Source organism: Plecotus auritus (genome assembly GCF_963455305.1).
Source record: "Plecotus auritus genome assembly, chromosome: 8".
Lineage (NCBI taxonomy): Eukaryota > Metazoa > Chordata > Mammalia > Chiroptera > Vespertilionidae > Plecotus > Plecotus auritus.
Window position 1 is genome coordinate 138,948,894 of NC_137782.1, and position 17,555 is coordinate 138,966,448.

Here is a 17,555-nt window from a genome sequence, read left to right on the forward strand (position 1 = left end):
CAATAATTGGAATCCAATTACTACATTGTTGTAATTGGTATTTTATTATTACAAAGATGAAAGAGTTAAATTCGGGTGTTGTTTTTAATGTGAGTGAGACATCTGTCGGTTGCCTGCTATATATGCCCCAACTGGGGATTAAGCCCACAACCTAGGTATGTGCCCTGGCGGGAATCAAACCCATGACTTTTGGGTGTACTGGACGGTGTTCTAACCAACTGCGTCACACTGGCCAGGACAAAATTCAGGTTTTTAAAGACAGTTCTCCCAGAGTATCTATCTCCAGACTTCATACTTTCTCTAAGATAATTAAATTGTGTTTTTAGGTCAGATGATATGGATGCCTCAGTTGAAGATATTGGTGGTCGTTCATGTGTCACTCGATTTGTGAGAACTCTGTTACTAATTATGGAACATGGTGTAAAACCTCATAGTAAACATCTTACAGAATATTTTGCCTTCCTTTATGAATTTGCTAAAATGGGTGAAGAAGAGGTGAGGCTATATCATGTTTATTTCTGGTATTATGTACCTATTTTCAGTATTTAAAATTTGTCTTTATATTATATTTTTAAACCAATATTTTTATTTTTAGAGCCAGTTTTTGCTTTCATTGCAAGCCATATCTACAATGGTACATTTTTACATGGGAACCAAAGGGCCTGAAAATGTAAGTACAGTCCTGTCTCATATCAGGGATTTATAGGCCATGTTTACAAGTTTGCATCATGGAAAATCATGAAATATTAGAACCCTTTAAAGTCCCTTCGGTCTGTGGTATTAGATAGTTTTAAGGGTCTAAGTTTGATTGTTTCTTCTCTTACTATACCCATTAAAAATATCAATCAAGCAAAACATTTGGTAAGGCCATGGAACAAAGCAAATAATTTAGGCAAAATGGCCACCACCTACTTTGGGGTTCTATCATTAGCTTCTTGTTTTGATGAACATTTTTGTTGCCCGTATTTTTTATCAGAGTCTCAACAATTTAATTAGCTAGTCTGTTTATATATTAAGGCATTGATGTGGATTTTGTATTGTCTATAATGACCACATTGGATTGAATGCTCTATTTGCACTGTTTTATTTAATCCTTTTGTAACCCTAAGAGGTAAGTACTTTTGTTATCTCCATTTTACAGATGAGGAACTTGAGGCATAAAGACATTAACTTGTTTTAAATCACAGTGAGTTGGGCTTTGATCCTTGGTCAGACTCTTTACCTATACAGTATTAATTACATGTATATGTATATGTATATGTATATGTATATGTATATGTATATGTATATGTATATGTATATAAAAGCCTAACCGACCCGTTAGACCATTCGACCGGTAGCTGTGACGAATACTGACCACCTGGGGGCAGATGCTCAACGCACAGGCATGGAAACATGGAACAGACTGATGAATCTCTGAGGGAAGAGGGGGCGGGGGTGGGAAGAGATTAACCAAAGATCTTATATGCATACTAGAGGCCCAGTACACGGATTTGTGCACTGGGCCTCTAGTGTATATATAAATGCTTCTCAGAATATGGACAGTTATTATGTAACTAGAGGCCTAGTGCACGAATTTGTGCACAGGTAGGGTCCAGCTGGCCTGCCCCAGTCGGAGCTTGGCGGGCTGGCCCTGCCCCCAATGGGGGGGTGGCGATTGGGGTTGGGGCCAGCCGGGGGGAGAGGTGGTTGGCCAGCTGGCCCCGCCCCCTGGTCAACTCCCAGTTGAGGGGACAATTTGCATATTAGCCTTTTATTATATAGGATTCTAGCCTATATGGCTGCTTGTTGAGACTGCTTTTCTCTTGCTTTGTTAGATCATAAAACCTTTTCAGTCTCTTTCATTTCAAAGCCCAAGTGATTATTTCTTCAAAATACCTACTACTTAGATTATTTGACAACTGCAAATAAGGATGCATTAATTTGTATAACTGTCAGTTTTATTAAATAGGAAATACTGTTTTACCATACTCATAAATTATGATCTGATTTATCTTCCAAGGGGCTTGCCAGTAAGAAAAAAAAAATTATTAAAGGATTTATCCCTTTAGGTAAGGTAAATAGTCACAGTTTTGAGAATCAATCATTTTTCTTTACAGTTCTGCCTATTAGGTCTACAATTGTCCTGAATGTGGTTTAGACTTTTAAAGTTGGGGTTAGGCCTTTGAGTGTTGTTTTTTTCATGACACATACTCCTGCCAACCATCTGCCTTGGTTAGTTATATAAAACAATCAAGTTATATGCTCTCAAGATAATGTTAAAACTAATATGTTAAAATTGGATTTTGTTCTGTTCTAGCCTCAAGTTGAAGTGTTGTCAGAGGAAGAAGGGGAAGAAGAGGAGGAGGAAGAAGATATCCTTTCTCTGGCAGAAGAAAAATACAGGCCAGCTGCCCTTGAAAAAATGATAGCTTTAGTTGCTCTTTTGGTTGAACAGTCTCGCTCAGAAAGGTGAAATGTCTCAACATTCAGAATGCTTAAAGCATGTTTGATTTTATTTTTTCATGATCGTTTCACCACTTTTAACTCAGTAGCTTTTGTTTTTTAACTCCTTTTAAACACTGCAGTTTACCAACTCTTGTAGCTTAAGTATTTCAATCCTTTGTAGCAAACTCGTACAGTATTTATCTGACTCATGTTAGAAATATACATTGAAGAAATTATACAGTAAAATATGTAGCAAAATTATATGTGCATTCATCCTTTAACCTAGCAACCCCACGTTTAAGAATCTGTTCCCCAAATATAGAAAGATGTATTTGCAGTGCTATTTATTGCAGCAGTGTTTGTAATAACAAAAGACGAAATGTCCACCAAGAGGGGACTTGTTGAAAAACAGGGTATTCACTCAATAGTATACTTTATAGTTGAAAAAAGGAAGCATGGAATATATCTGTACTACCTTGGAGAAATCTTTAGGATTAGTATTACTAAGTGAAATAAGCAAGGTGAGAAAAGTGTATATAGTATGCTACTTTTTAAGAAGGGAGGCTATGAGAAAGTGAGAGTGAGTGTGTCTGTTTGTGTACATGTGCACACGAACATGTATCCTCATAGCTCTCCTATTTTTGAATTTGCCTTCTTGCTAAAAAAATTTTTAATCCCCAAACAGTACTCAAGGAGCTTTTACAATCATTTATGGACTGTAGAAAGTACATGTGTAGAGTGGCAAAAAAAAAAAAAAAAAAAAAAAATGATTTGCCTGTTGTACTCTTTCCCAGTGTTCATATTGTAAACAATGTCCTTTTCTTGGTATATGTCACATTTTTCACATTTCTGCTTTTTGTTGTGGCTTGGCTGTTTAAAATGGTCCTTGAACATAATGTAAAGTGCTGCCTAGTGTTCCTAAGCTCGAGAAGATCAAGTTCATAATATGCCTTAGATAAACTTCATTCAGGTATGAGCTAGGGTGTTTGCTGTTAGTTCAATGCTAATGAGTCAACAATATGTATTAAATAAGGTGTCTTTAAATAGAAACACACTTAAAAAAAAAAGGTAATATCTATCGGTTGATGAAAATATTGTGAGCAGAGGCTCACAGGAACCTAACCCTGTATTTTCCCTTCCAGCAGTGATTGAGTATTCACCACTTGGTGTTTGTAGCACTTTATAAAACACTAGAGGCCAGTGCACAGGTGGGGTCCCTCAGCCTGGCCTGTGCCCTCTCGCAATCCGGGATCCCTCGGGGGATGTCGGGCTGCTGGTTTTGGGATCAGGCTGAAACCGGCAGTCCAACATCCCCCGAGGGATGTAGCAGTGCCGAAGCGGCAGGCAGCCAGAGAGGCTCCTGCCACCACAGTTGCATTCACCAGCCATGAGCCCAGCTTCTGGCTGAGCGGCACTCCCACTGTGGAAGCACACTGACCATCAAGGGGCAGCTCCTGCTTTGAGCATCTGCCCCCTGGTGGTCAGTGCGCGTCATAGCTACTGATCAGCCAGTCATAATGGTGGTAATGGTCGCTTAGGCTTTTATATATTTAGATAGTACTACAAATGAGAATTGACTATTTTTTTTTTAATTGAAGGCTGACTCAGAAACAAAAAAAGGCATTTCCTATGGTTGGGGAGGAAAAAACAGGCTGGAGGGGAAAAGAATGAAAGCTTGATGTCTTCGAATATACATTATTTTGTTTATTGTATTTGTTTTAACTTTGGAATCATGTGAATGTTTAAAAATCAAAAGCAGACTGAAATAAATGAACCTAGTTATGTATTGAGCTGGTGGCATAGCCAATAGAGAAGAATTAAAGTAACTTTAGAGCACATTAATATCACTGTAAATTGCCAGCAGGAGGTAACTGGAGGACAAAAAGAATTGTAAAATTATCCTAAACTGTTTTTGAAATTATTATTCTGAAACTTTTTATATTATGGAATAAAGCAAGTAATTGTTAATGTCATTAGAAACCAAGATTCTTAGCAAAAGAAGAAATACAAATATAATAGGGTTTTTATATAACTTTTTAAAACTAAGTTTGGAAATATCAATAGAATCCATGGTGTATTTTTGTCTTAAGCAAACAAAAAATGTATTATATACCTCCATTTTCTGAAAAGGCCTAGAAATCCTGTCTAGCTCATAATCAATGAGTGCCCCTAGCATCTAGGTTGTAGTAACTAGATACCATTTCCCACTGAAAAACTTATGGTTCCTTGGAAATATGGCCAATTCCAGGTTTGGGGCAAGAAATGAATGGGAAGCTGGGAATGTTTTATAACCTTGAAAAACAAAGAGCCAATCAAAGCCTAACATGAGGTCATGTTAAAAGGATTCAAGAGCCAACTTAAAGATGTTTATACTGGTTATAGATTGGACAACCTGAACATCAATAATAACAACTATAAGTGTTACAACTATAATCACACTTGTTTAAATTCATGAGTTCATAATGATACTTAAAAACAAAAATTTTAAAAACTCATTGACAACCTTTGCAGTATATTAGGAAACCAAATAATAATTTTGGAAACTTATTAATAAAGGAATATTAAGCATTTATCTTTACCTGTAAGAATTATAGCTCGTGGCAACCATATGGTAAGTGAGAGGAAGTTGTCGTCAAAGAGGTATTTGAGCTAATAAGATGTGCTGGAATTACAATATCAACATTTTGCATCCCAAATGAAATATTGGGTCTAGGAAGTGATCATCATTGACTGAAAACATTACAAAAAGAAAGACAACTTTTAATTGTATACCTCCTGATGAAATCCATACTATCACTGAAGTATTCTTGGTTAAAAAGTCAAGAATTGATCAAGATTTAATTTGATCAAATCTCTAGATCTACCTACCAGTTTACAGGAAATATGGGCACAAAGAAAAACATGTTAAAACACCACCACAGGGTACAATCAGCAAAATGGAAATGTGGGAAAGTCTATAGGACAAACCACCTGCTTTCTTTAGCAGATAAATTGCAAGATAAAAACGAAATCAGAGGGGAGACCAGTAGTCTAAAAGCGATTTGAAAGATAATATCGTCCAATAGCAACAGAGGGCTTTATTTGGATCCTGATTTAAACAAATTAAGTGTAAGAGTTTTTTTTTGTTAGAAACTTGAGGAAATTGTACACTGCATATTGTACGATAGAAAGGGATTGATGAATTTTGGGTGTGAATAATGTAAGTGTGGTTCTGTATTTTAAATTTATCTGTTAGCAATATGTATTGAGATTTATGGATTAAATTAAAATACTGGAATTGCTTCAAAATAGTCCATATTGAGTGAGTAGGAGGTACAAATGAAACCAGACTGGTCATGAGTTGATAATTAGAAGCTGAGTGATAGGATACTTACACTATTCTATTTGTTTTTGTACTAAATTTTTTATAGTAAGTTTTAAAAAAAATGCACTAATTTTAAACTGGGAAATGAAACTTGCAAGTATTTCTTGTTTGTTTTGTTTTGAAGGTTTTCATTTCAGAAAAAGCTAAGTGTCACAAAATATTAAATAAATTAAATGCAAATAAATTAGATTTAAACTGCAGTATACCAATTTTGGAATCTTGAAAAATTGTCTAAAATATGTCTAGCAGCCCTAGCTGGTTTGGCTCAGTGGATAAAGCATCAGCCTTTGGACTGAAGGGTCCTGGGTTCGATTCCAGCCAAGGGCACATGCCTGGGGTGTATTCGATCCCCAGTGGGGGCATGCAGGAGGCAGCCAGTCAATGAATCTCTCTCATCATTGATGTCTGTATCTCTCTCTCCCTCTCCCTTCCTCTCTGAAATCAATAAAAATATATTTAAATAAATAATAATAAAATATGTCTAGCAAACAAGTCTAGCTAGCAGATAGTTCAGAATCATTTTATAATGGTCGGTTGGTATGGTTATAATTGAATTGACAATTTTGATGTGTGTCATGATGCAGATAGCTATAAAGGAGTACAGAGGGAAGAAAAACTTATTTCTACTAATGTTTTCTTTTAGGCATTTGACATTATCACAGACTGACATGGCAGCATTAACAGGAGGAAAGGTATTACCTGCTCTATTTTGGACCATTTGATAATCACAAAAATAATAATAACATAACAGTTCTTAAATGAACACCTTTTGTTTTTAACAGGGATTTCCCTTCTTGTTTCAACATATTCGTGATGGCATCAATATAAGACAAACTTGTAATCTGATTTTCAGCCTGTGTCGATACAATAATCGACTTGCAGAACATGTAAGTGCTAAGAAAGTTTAAAGTTTTAAAGTATTAAAGTTTTTTGATAACTTTTAAAAGAATATTCTGAAATTTTCCTTTTTCTGTTTTAGATTGTATCTATGCTTTTCACATCAATAGCAAAACTGACTCCTGAGGTATGTAGAAATTTATTAATCATGTTTTTAAAACTATTACCAGTATTGACAGTGCTTTCAAATGAACCTTTGTAATTGTCCTTGAAAAAAAATTATCCATTTCCCCATAATATAACCTATTTTTAAGTATATAACTTGAATAAATGGAGTTAGTTCTTTGTGTCTTATCACAAATGTAATTTTCTCAATTAAATATAAACCTATACTAATAAAAGCCTAGGTGGCCCTCGCCACCCTCATGTCATCACAAGATGGCCGCCCCCACATTCTCACAAGATGACTGCCACAAGATGGCCGGCAGGGGAGGGCAGTTGGGGGGGACCAGGCCAGCAGGGGAGGGCAGTTGGGGGCGATCAGGCCAGCAGGGGAGGGCAGTTGGGGGCAATCAGGCTGGCAGGCAGGCGAGTGGTTAGGAGCCAGCAGTCCCGGATTGTGAGAGGGATGTCCGATATTGGAGAGGGTGCAGGCTGGGCTGAGGGACCCCCTCCGTCCCCATGCACAAATTTCATGCACCGGGCCTCTAGTTTATATATAAGGTCAACATATCAGTGTCCTGCCTAAGCTTGAATGTTGTTTGGTTTTAAGCATATAATTGGGCCCAAGAAAAAAAATAGACTAATCAGATTACTGGATAGGTGGGAAGTATATAAAAAAAAATGGAATACAGTATTGTACAAAACTATCTTTGTAAAATGGAAATGTTACAGCTACTTTGATAATACATGTCAAATATTAATACAAATTATATCTGAGATCAAAATTTGCTACAACAAACTTTTCATCTAAATTATTCTACAAACATGGTTGTCTCATTTAACAAGAGTTTTGATTTCTTTTTTTCAAATTAACATCCATAAAAAATATGTTTCCTGTTACATGTGGCTCCCCTGCAACTGACTTTGTATTCCCAGCTGATTTTTATGATAGTTCAAGTTCATGCAGGAATACTCTGCTCTGCAAACATAATGCAGCATATTTAAATGTGATGTATGCAAGAATTATACGTATTTATTTTTTGCTGATAGAGATGGTTTCAAATAGATATAAATACAGTCTTATATGTCTCTTACAGGCAGCCAATCCTTTCTTTAAATTATTGACTATGCTAATGGAGTTTGCTGGTGGACCTCCAGGAATGCCTCCCTTTGCATCTTACATTCTGCAGAGGATATGGGAGGTAAATCTTAGAGCAAATGTCTTAGTATTTATTTTTCTGAAGATTTTACTTGTTGAATACAGTCACTACCTTGTTAAGTACCAGTTTCTTCTTACTTAGAATTCTGAAATGGGTTTAGTAAGTCCTAGGTTGAGGAAAGAAGAGAGACACTTTAGTCAGAAAGTCTGGGGGAAGAGTTTTGGGCTAGTCTCCCAGATGTTTAAAGAGAACAGCCTTCAGCCAATCCACGGTTCTCATTTCCCTACTCTCAAACAAACAAGGTATGGCTCAGTTGGTTGGGCATCATTTCATACACCGGAAGGTTGCCAGTTTGATTCCGGTTGTGGGCTCCATCCTGGTAGGGGGCATGCAGGCAGCAACTGATGTTTAGTTCTTGCATCCATGTTTCTCTTCATCTGCCTTCCTCTCTGAAATCAATAAATATTTTTAAAAAACAGCCATGGAAAATACATAAATGAGTGGGTATGGCTGTGTTCCCATAAATACTTAGCAAACAGGCAAACTACAGAATTTGGCCCAGGAGTCATAGTTTTCCAACCCCTACTCTAGATTCCTAAAATTCTATTTCCCCATGAAAAAAAAAACACACAAAAAAACTCCCCAGTGGTGCAGTGAGCTAGTTTTCATTCTCACTTACAGAAACAGATTGGGCAAACAATAGGAAAAGTAAAGATGAGAAACTTTAAAAAATTAAAAGCACTTTTATGTTAATTTGCAAACTTAAGACCTCAAAGTAATTGGCTTCTCTTACTGGTCTCATGTTAAAATCCTTGGTTAATGTGTCATTGGCTTCTCTTATTGGTCTTATTTTAGAGTCCTTGGTTATTTTAATTTTATTTTGTAATCTAATGACATGTTTCTGAACATTTTCTGTTGATAAGAGTAAGTAGCTTTAAAAATGGGAATACAGCCCTAACCGGTTTGGCTTAGTGGATAGAGCATTGGCCTGCGGACTGAAGGGTCCCAGGTTCCATTCCGGTCAAGGGCATGTACCTTGGTTGCGGGCACATACCCAGTAGGGGGTGTGCAGGAGGCAGCTGATGGATGTTTCTCTCTCATCGATGTTTCTAACTCACTATCCCTCTCCCTTCCTCTCTGTAAAAAATCAATAAAATATATTTTTTTTAAAAAAGGGAAAACACATGGTTGAAACTTTTTTTAGGATTTAGTTTTCATAAAACTATTTTGGTTATGTGTTTAATGGCATATGCCAAAAGTAAATTAAAAAGTTACTGCTCATTTAATTGGCTTTATATTCTGTTCTTGTCTGTTTTATTTCTAGGTAATTGAATATAATCCTTCTCAGTGTCTGGATTGGTTGGCAGTACAGACACCCCGAAATAAACTGGCACACAGCTGGGTCCTGCAGAATATGGAAAACTGGGTCGAGAGGTTTCTTTTGGCTCACAATTACCCTAGAGTCAGGACTTGTAAGTCAAATATTCAGAATTTAACAAACCATTTGTTGTTCAAGTTGTATTTCTTTGTTTTGTTTGTAAGGTGACTATAATATGTCCATTGTTGTATAATTCAAATGCTCTTAAAGGTGTTATTTTTTTTTTAAAGCCAAAGTTATATTAGTATTTGGAAACCTATACCAATGTTTTACAAATATCTATAGTGGTTTTGGTTTTTTTAAGGATAGAAAGTATGTCCTTTCTTAGGTGACATCACCATAACACAGTTTTGTTTCCTTGCTTGATAGAATGACAAAGCATTATTAGCATTAGTGAATAGAGTAAAGGGTCATAAAATTCTATCTTAAAAGCAATTTAAGAAGGCTAAAAATAGCCCTAGCCGGTTTGGCTCAGTGGATAGAGTGTTGGCCTGTGGACTGAAGGATCCCAGGTTCGATACCTCGGTTGCAGGCTCCACCCTGGCCCCTGACCAGGGCCTGTGCAGGAGGCAACCAATCGATGTGTTTCTCTCACATAGATGTTTCTCTCTTTTTCCCTCTCTCCTACTCTCTCTCTCTCAAAAAAAAAAAATGCTAAAAAACAAAGTAGTAATAAATACATAAAACAAATTGAGGGAAAGTATTCACTGAAATTATGGGCATTAAATGATAAACATCTTTATTATACACATGCTGGAGGCGAATAAACAAAGATCTTGGAAGACAGAAGGACAAATACAAAATATAGATATTTCACAGAATAGGAAATTGCTGGTAAATAAACTTAGATTATGTTCTCTCATGATAGTGTTCAAAGAAATAAAAATCAAAGTAGTTAATATTTTAAAATTTTTCAGTCATTAAAATCATTTGTTAGCTGTCTACTGGAATCAATGACACTCCAGTAGCAACAAGCTTGTTGAATACCCAGATCTCTTTTTCTAAACACCATTCTTCAATGAAAGGAATCACAGTTCCTTGGAGAAATGGCTGATTCTAGGACTGTGGCTGGGAACATACAAAATGAATCTGCAGCATCTTGTAGATCCAGAAAGTAAAGAAGTACTCAAAAGCCAAAGTGATGGGACTGTATCAAAGGGATATAGAACCAACCGGAAAGAGCTCCCAATGACCAAAGCTAGAACAATTTGAGTAAAAAAGTAAATGACACATAGCGCTAGATTGTGATCCAAAGTATAAAATAAATATTCATGAGTCCATGCTGATAAAAATAAATGAATGAATGGAGAAGAGACAGATCTCCCACACAGAATTTCAGATAGTTTATGTCCCCAAGGAGGTGGAGTATAACTCCCCGCCCCTTTTGTGTGAGCTTAGTGCCTTGCTTTCAAAAAGTAGAGTTTGGGGGATGGAGGAAATAATGAAGTAAAGAAACTTGACAAATATTAACTCAGCCAGGTGATTAAGGTTATCATCACTGAAGAGTTACATTTATATCATAGCATATACCCTTGATATAATGTAATGCAAAGGTTACTGTACCTGTGTGTGTGGCACAGTGTGGTCTTCTTCCCAAAAACAATAACCTGAGAGTCTAAATATGATAAACATCAGATAAACCTAATTTGAGGATCATTCTACAAAAATACCTGACCTCACACAGCCGGCATGGCTCAGTGGTTGAGCGTGGACCCATGAACCAGGAGGTCACTGGCTTGATCTCCAGTGGGGGGCATGCAGGAGACAGCCAGTCAGTGATGCTCATCATTGATGTTTCTATCCCTCTCTCCTTCTCCCTCGTCTCTCTGAAATCAATAAAAAAAAATTTTAACCAGTTAATTGCCATGCATCCAAAACAGAAACCATCCCCATATGCCACGCTATTTTGAATTTAATTTTAAAAAATAAATTTGCAATGAATATTATAAAAATAAATATATTACAATTCGGGCATTCTTGAATATTTTTAGCTGAAAATTCTCACGAAAAATGATTTTAAAGTTGGTCAGGGCTGCCACTTAGGGAAAACCATTTTTTTTAGATGCGCATGGTGTGTGGAGAAAGTCCCCGCCACTTGTGTCTATTAACAATAGAGGAAATGGGGAGGCGGCGTATGGAGATTGTCTGTTCTACCTATTCTAAAATAAAATATTTGGGAAAAACACCTTTCATCGTGGGTAGACATGGATTGGCATTGGTACTCTGCTTATAGGCTTGTTTTTCTTGCCAATTTAGGTAACTCCACAGTAATGGGATATTTGTAAGAGCTGACACATATGCCGGTTGGCATTCGTGTCCTGACTTCTGAACATAAAATAAATAAAAACCTGTGCTGAACCCCTCTTCTGCCCAAAAAAGATTTTTGGCTAGCCATTACACCTAATATTCATGACAGTGCTTAGGAAACGCATTCTCATGCATTGCAGTTTCATTCTAAGTTAATGTTACCCTTATGAAAGGCAACTTCGCAGTATGTGATGAGATCCTTAAAATCTTTTTGCCTTTTTAACTCAGTCATTTCAGGATTCCAGTATTAGTAAGTCATCCAATATATGGATATCCAACCACATTATTTATAGTTGTGAAAAATTTAAAGCTAGATGTTCAGTTAGGAAATAACCTTTTTTTAAAGTATTATGGTGGAGATTGTAGTAATATCAAAAAGTATTTTTTATATAACTTGAAGAAAGGGCCCAAGTATTTGAATAGAATGAATATAACTTAGAATAAGAATTAGAGTAACATGTATAGAAGAAAGATTACAGAGAACTACTTTTAAATCTTACAAAATACCTTTAAGGAATGACTGAGAATGTTTCGAGTAAAGAAGAAAAATTGAGGCATGATAGGTGTCTTAAAGTAGTTGAAGAGTTGCCATATAGAAATGGAAGTAGATTTGCTCTAAATTCAACTGAATAAGTTTTTTTTTAATCATGACTTTTCTTAGTTGCAGTTTTATACAAAAATTTATCAGGATGATACCTACATGCCAACTTTTTATATTTGAAGCACATATCAAATTAAGCCATACTGATAATAGACTACCAGAGCAATATATCAGTGAAGAAATACATAGAAATGGAGTATTGTGCAGAAATAAATTTTAATTTATAATCTATAAACTAGATTACAATTAATTTTAGATATATGGACTTTTTTTGCTTTGGCAGTACAATGGAAATTATCAAATTATTGCTAAAATAGTGGGAGACAGAATTTAGGAGGTGTATTAAAAATAGAGTTAAACTAAGTCATTAGAAGCCTTGAGGAGGCTCTGTAGTGAATGTTAGGAGCTCATGAGACTGACCTGGGTTTGAATTCCAGTTGTGCCACCTATTGTGTTATAAGGGGTAGCCTTACTATTTTAAGTCTCAGTGAAGGTGGGGATAACAAAAGTAGTGCCTACTATATAAAGTTATGATGTTAAATAGTAAACATCCAATAAATGTTAGCAATTCTTGTTGTTGTTAATGTTATTGTTTTACCATTATCATCATCATCGTTTCCCAAGGCTGATTATGGGCTTTACTTCTTTATCTGTATGGCCTTGGTCTTTGCTTCTCCAAGATTCACAGTTTCCAATGTAATATCACCTACCTCCAAGATGGTTGTGAGGATTAAATGAGATAATATTTATAAAGTACCTAGCTCATTTCCTTGCTCATAGTAACTGCTTTTACATATGGACTCAACTAATGAGTCATTAACCTCTCAGAATTATAGCATAGGCTTAAGATTTTTCAGGTACGTTGGAGAGATTCTTTGTGTGCAAGGATAGCCTAGAAGACTTAAAGATTTCCAAAATTAATGTTCTAAAATTGGCATATATATAATCTTATGTATTACAAAGGACTTTTATTTTATTTTTTTAAATAAATCTTTATTCAGATTATTACAATTATTTCTCCTTTTTCCCCCCATAGCTCCCCTCCACCCATTTCCCACCCCACCTTCTGCCCTTACCTCCCCCCCACTGTCCTCATCCATAGGTGTATGATTTTTGTCCATTCTCTTCATGAACCCCCCATACCCCTTTCCCCCTGAGAATTATCAGTCCACTCCCTTTCTATGCCCCTGATTCTATTATATTCACCAGATTATTCTGTTCCTCAGGTTTTTAATTCACTTGATTTTTAGGTTCGCTTGTTGATAGATATGTATTTGTTGTTCATAATTTTTCTCTTTACTTTTTTCTTCTTCCTCTTCTTTAAGAATACCTTTCAGCATTTCATATAATACTGGTTTGGTGGTGATGAACTCCTTCAGCTTTTTCTTATCTGTGAAGCTCTTTATCTGCCCTTCAATTCTGAATGATAGCTTTGCTGGGTAGAGTAATCTTGGTTGTAGGTTCTTGCTATTCATCACATTGAAAATTTCTTGCCACTCCCGTCTGGCCTGCATAGTTTCTGTTGAGAAGTCAGCTGACAGTTGTATGGGTGCTCCCTTGTAGGTAATTAACTGTTTTTCTCTTGCTGCTTTTAATATTCTCTCTTTGTCTTTTGCTCTTGGCATTTTAATTATGATGTGTCTTGGTGTGGTCCTCTTTGGATTCCTTTTGTTTGGGGTTCTGTGGGCTTCCTGGACTTGTAAGTCTATTTCTTTCACCAGGTGGGGGAAGTTTTCGGTCATTATTTCTTCAAATAGGTTTTCAGTATCTTGCTCTCTCTCTTCTTCTGGCACCCCCATAATTCTGATGTTGGTACGCTTGAAGTTGTCCCAGAGTCTTCTTACATTATCTTCAACTTTTTGGATTTTTTTTTTTGCTTTTTGCTTTTTCGGTTGAGTGTTTTTTGCTTCTTTGTATTTCAATTCTTTGACTTGATTCTTGGGTTCCTCTATTCTGTTTCTGGGTCTCTGTATAATATTTTTTTATTTCAGTCAGTGTATGTTTAATTTCTAGTTGGTCCTTTTTCATATCTTCGATTGTCTCGTTATATTTATCGGCCTTTTCTAGGATATTCTTAAAAAGTCTTATAACCGTGGTTTTGAATTCTGTATCCAGTCGTTTGTTTTCCTCCATTTCTTTCGTTTGTGATCTGATTCTTTGACCCCGCATTTTCACTGATTCCCTGAGTTGGTAAGGTAGATATTTGTGCTAGGTTTCCAATATGGCCCAGTGGGTCTGCTTCCCCAGTTAACCTGAGGTGGACACTCTTGGTGCACCCCTTTGTGGACTGTGTGTACAGCCTTGTTGTAATTAAGTCTTTATTGTTGTTGGTATCACTGGGAAGAATTGACCTCCGGGCCAGTTGGCTGTAAGGATCAGCTGTGTCTATGCTGGGAGAAGTTTGGTGCTGGAGACAGCCTTATAGGATTAGACTTGCCAAATTGCAATAGCCTCTGTGCTCAGCTTGGATGGGGTGGAGTCTCAGTTTTGGCTTCCTGTCAGCCTTGCCCTTGCGCGCATGTGCGCTTTCAGTCCTCCGCCTTCCCCGGCTCCCGAGTCTCTGCCCGAGAGTCCAGACTCCCCCACAAGAGTGTGGGTCCCCAGGGGCTCGCCTGGAACTGGGGTTCACTGCAGTCAGAACTGGGGCTCAGTGCAGTCAGAATCCTCTGACTCCCTTCCACTAGGGAAAGCCTGTGGCAACTTCCGCAGCCTTTGTGCTCACTGGCGCGCGCGCGCGCGGGCACTTTCAGTCCTCCGCCTTCCCCGGCTCCTGAGTCTCCGCCCGAGAGTCCAGACTCCCCCCGTAAGAGCGTGGGTCCCCAGGGGTTCGCCCGGAACTGGGGTTCAGTGCAGTCGGAAGCTTCCTTCCCCCTTCCGCCAGAGAAAGTCAGCCAGGCTCTCAGCCGCCCTTCCTCTCTGCGCGCACAAAGCCCCTTTGCCGTACCTCCAATTCTCTGTGAGCTTTCCTCTTTCCTTCTAGTTGTAGAATTTTCACTCAGCCAGCTTTCCTGTGGTTCTGGATGGTGTCCGTTCTGTCTTTTAGTTGTAGTTTTGAAATTGTTGTGCGAGGCAGCAGTTTAGGTGTTTACCTATGCCGCCATCTTGGTTTCTCTACAAAGGACTTTTAAATAGGTCTCATTCTGTCTTTATAATGTAAGTAAATTTTACCTTTACCTATAAATTATTATAAAAGAATTTGCCATTATTTTGTAAAGAATAAAACTAAGACCCTAAAACATGATTTGACCATGTTCATCAGCCTTATTTAGGTCTTCTGGATCCAAATACTGTGTTCTTTCTGTTAAACCATATTGTTTCCTGAGAAGAAATGAAATGATAAGAAAGAACAGTGACAGAATGGAAGATGTCTGTCTACATCATTCCTTGGGATCTTTCTCTGGGGCTAATGATAGAGCAGAAAGATATTAAAAGAGATGTTCATATCCCTTAAATTTTATTCATTTTAATTTTTAAAGGGAAGAGTGGCTTTGTGTTTAATTACTGCTCTTCAGTTTATTTTTTATATCTTATAAGGACCTATCTGACCGGGTTGTTTTTTTTTTTGTTTTTACATTTATAGCTGCAGCTTATCTTCTGGTGTCCCTTATACCAAGCAATTCATTCCGCCAGATGTTCCGGTCAACAAGGTCTTTGCACATCCCAACCCGTGACCTTCCACTCAGTCCAGACACAACAGTAGTTCTACATCAGGTCTACAACGTGCTCCTTGGTTTGCTGTCTAGAGCCAAACTTTATGTTGATGCTGCTGTTCATGGCACTACAAAGCTTGTGCCCTATTTTAGCTTTATGACTTACTGTTTAATTTCCAAAACTGAGAAGCTGATGTTTTCCACATATTTCATGGATTTGTGGAATCTTTTCCAGCCTAAACTTTCTGAGCCAGCAATAGCTACAAATCACAATAAACAGGCTTTGCTTTCATTTTGGTACAATGTGTGTGCTGACTGTCCAGAGAATATCCGCCTTATTGTTCAGAACCCCGTGGTAACCAAGAACATTGCCTTCAATTACATCCTTGCTGACCATGATGATCAGGATGTGGTGCTTTTTAACCGTGGGATGCTGCCTGCCTACTATGGCATTCTGAGGCTCTGCTGTGAGCAGTCTCCTGCATTTACACGACAACTGGCTTCTCACCAGAACATCCAGTGGGCCTTTAAGAATCTCACACCCCATGCCAGCCAATACCCTGGAGTGAGTAAAATTGATAACTCATATCTGTATCCTCAAATTGATTGGAAATACCTGTTTTCCCCCTTTTGGGACATGGTGAGAAAATATGGAAGTATGGTCTAACTTTATTCTTTCTTAAAGATTTAACTTGTTTATTTTCTTGAAAACATAAAATGCTATATGGTTATAAAATTTATAAGTATATGGATAGTTTGTCTTAGGTTGATATTGAAATTTTCTCTAGCGGAACTTACCTATTTTAATTTATGGTTTTGTAAATGTGTCTTTCATATGTACCTAATGAAAAAAAGTTAACTTTATAGTACAGTTTTAATGAAGTGAATATTTTTATTTTGATATTTATTATCAAGGTCTATATGCTAAGCTAAGTTGTGAGCTAGATATTTTTATCTTTGCTGTAGTATTCCCTAGTATTCTTTTTCTCATACTACATTGAAGTGAATGAAATGGTTAAAGGTTCTGTCAGAATACAAATATATGCCATCTAAATATGATTTTTTTTCCCTCTGCAGACTATTTGTAGGTTTGATATTACATTCCCCCCACCCCCTCCATATAAGGCTGTCATTCCTGGATATTTCTTTTCATTGTCATCTCTTATTCTCTGTTGTCAATCGAAAATTATGCCAAGAGGGTATAAGTCTGGGAAGGAGTTTGGAAGGGGGGGGAGTGCAGAACCCTTTTTAAGGCTATTGTGAACTCAGAGGCCAAAAATTGCTAATATGAGAAGTTGTTTGCTAAATAGGAAATGGTGGGAGTGAAGAGTAGACATTTTTCAATACATTCAACATTTAAGACTTAAAAAAATACAATGAAGGATATTTTAAGGATTGGTATCCTTGAGTTGTGTACTATACTCCTTTTTTACTGTTGAAAATAAGGACCTTAACAATTCTTTAGACATAATGTGGTGAATTGTTTAGAATTTCTCACCTTGAAAGAACCTAATTTCCAGTGAAGAAAGTTAGAATGCCTATAATAAAGTGATTATATTAAGTACAAAAAAAGAAAAATACGTTCAAAACCAAGGCTATAAGAATACAGAAGGAAAAGAATGAGAGAGAGTGCCTGACTTAGGAGTCAGGATAAGATTTATTAAGAGTG

The 17,555-nt window shown here is 37.0% G+C and overlaps 1 protein-coding gene across 5 annotated transcripts in view; it reads left to right on the forward strand.

Moving 5' to 3' along the window:
- USP34 (ubiquitin specific peptidase 34) overlaps nucleotides 1–17,555 on the forward strand; it is a 241,327-nt gene that overhangs the window by 201,080 nt on the left and 22,692 nt on the right. For all 5 annotated transcript variants that reach the window (XM_080686042.1, XM_080686046.1, XM_080686043.1 and 2 more), the window contains 9 exons: nucleotides 327–495; nucleotides 596–670; nucleotides 2,300–2,451; nucleotides 6,435–6,483; nucleotides 6,574–6,678; nucleotides 6,771–6,815; nucleotides 7,888–7,992; nucleotides 9,275–9,422; nucleotides 15,817–16,451. In XM_080686042.1, the coding sequence (XP_080542168.1) occupies nucleotides 327–495; nucleotides 596–670; nucleotides 2,300–2,451; nucleotides 6,435–6,483; nucleotides 6,574–6,678; nucleotides 6,771–6,815; nucleotides 7,888–7,992; nucleotides 9,275–9,422; nucleotides 15,817–16,451 (1,483 nt within the window). The remainder of the gene's footprint in view (nucleotides 1–326; nucleotides 496–595; nucleotides 671–2,299; nucleotides 2,452–6,434; nucleotides 6,484–6,573; nucleotides 6,679–6,770; nucleotides 6,816–7,887; nucleotides 7,993–9,274; nucleotides 9,423–15,816; nucleotides 16,452–17,555) is intronic.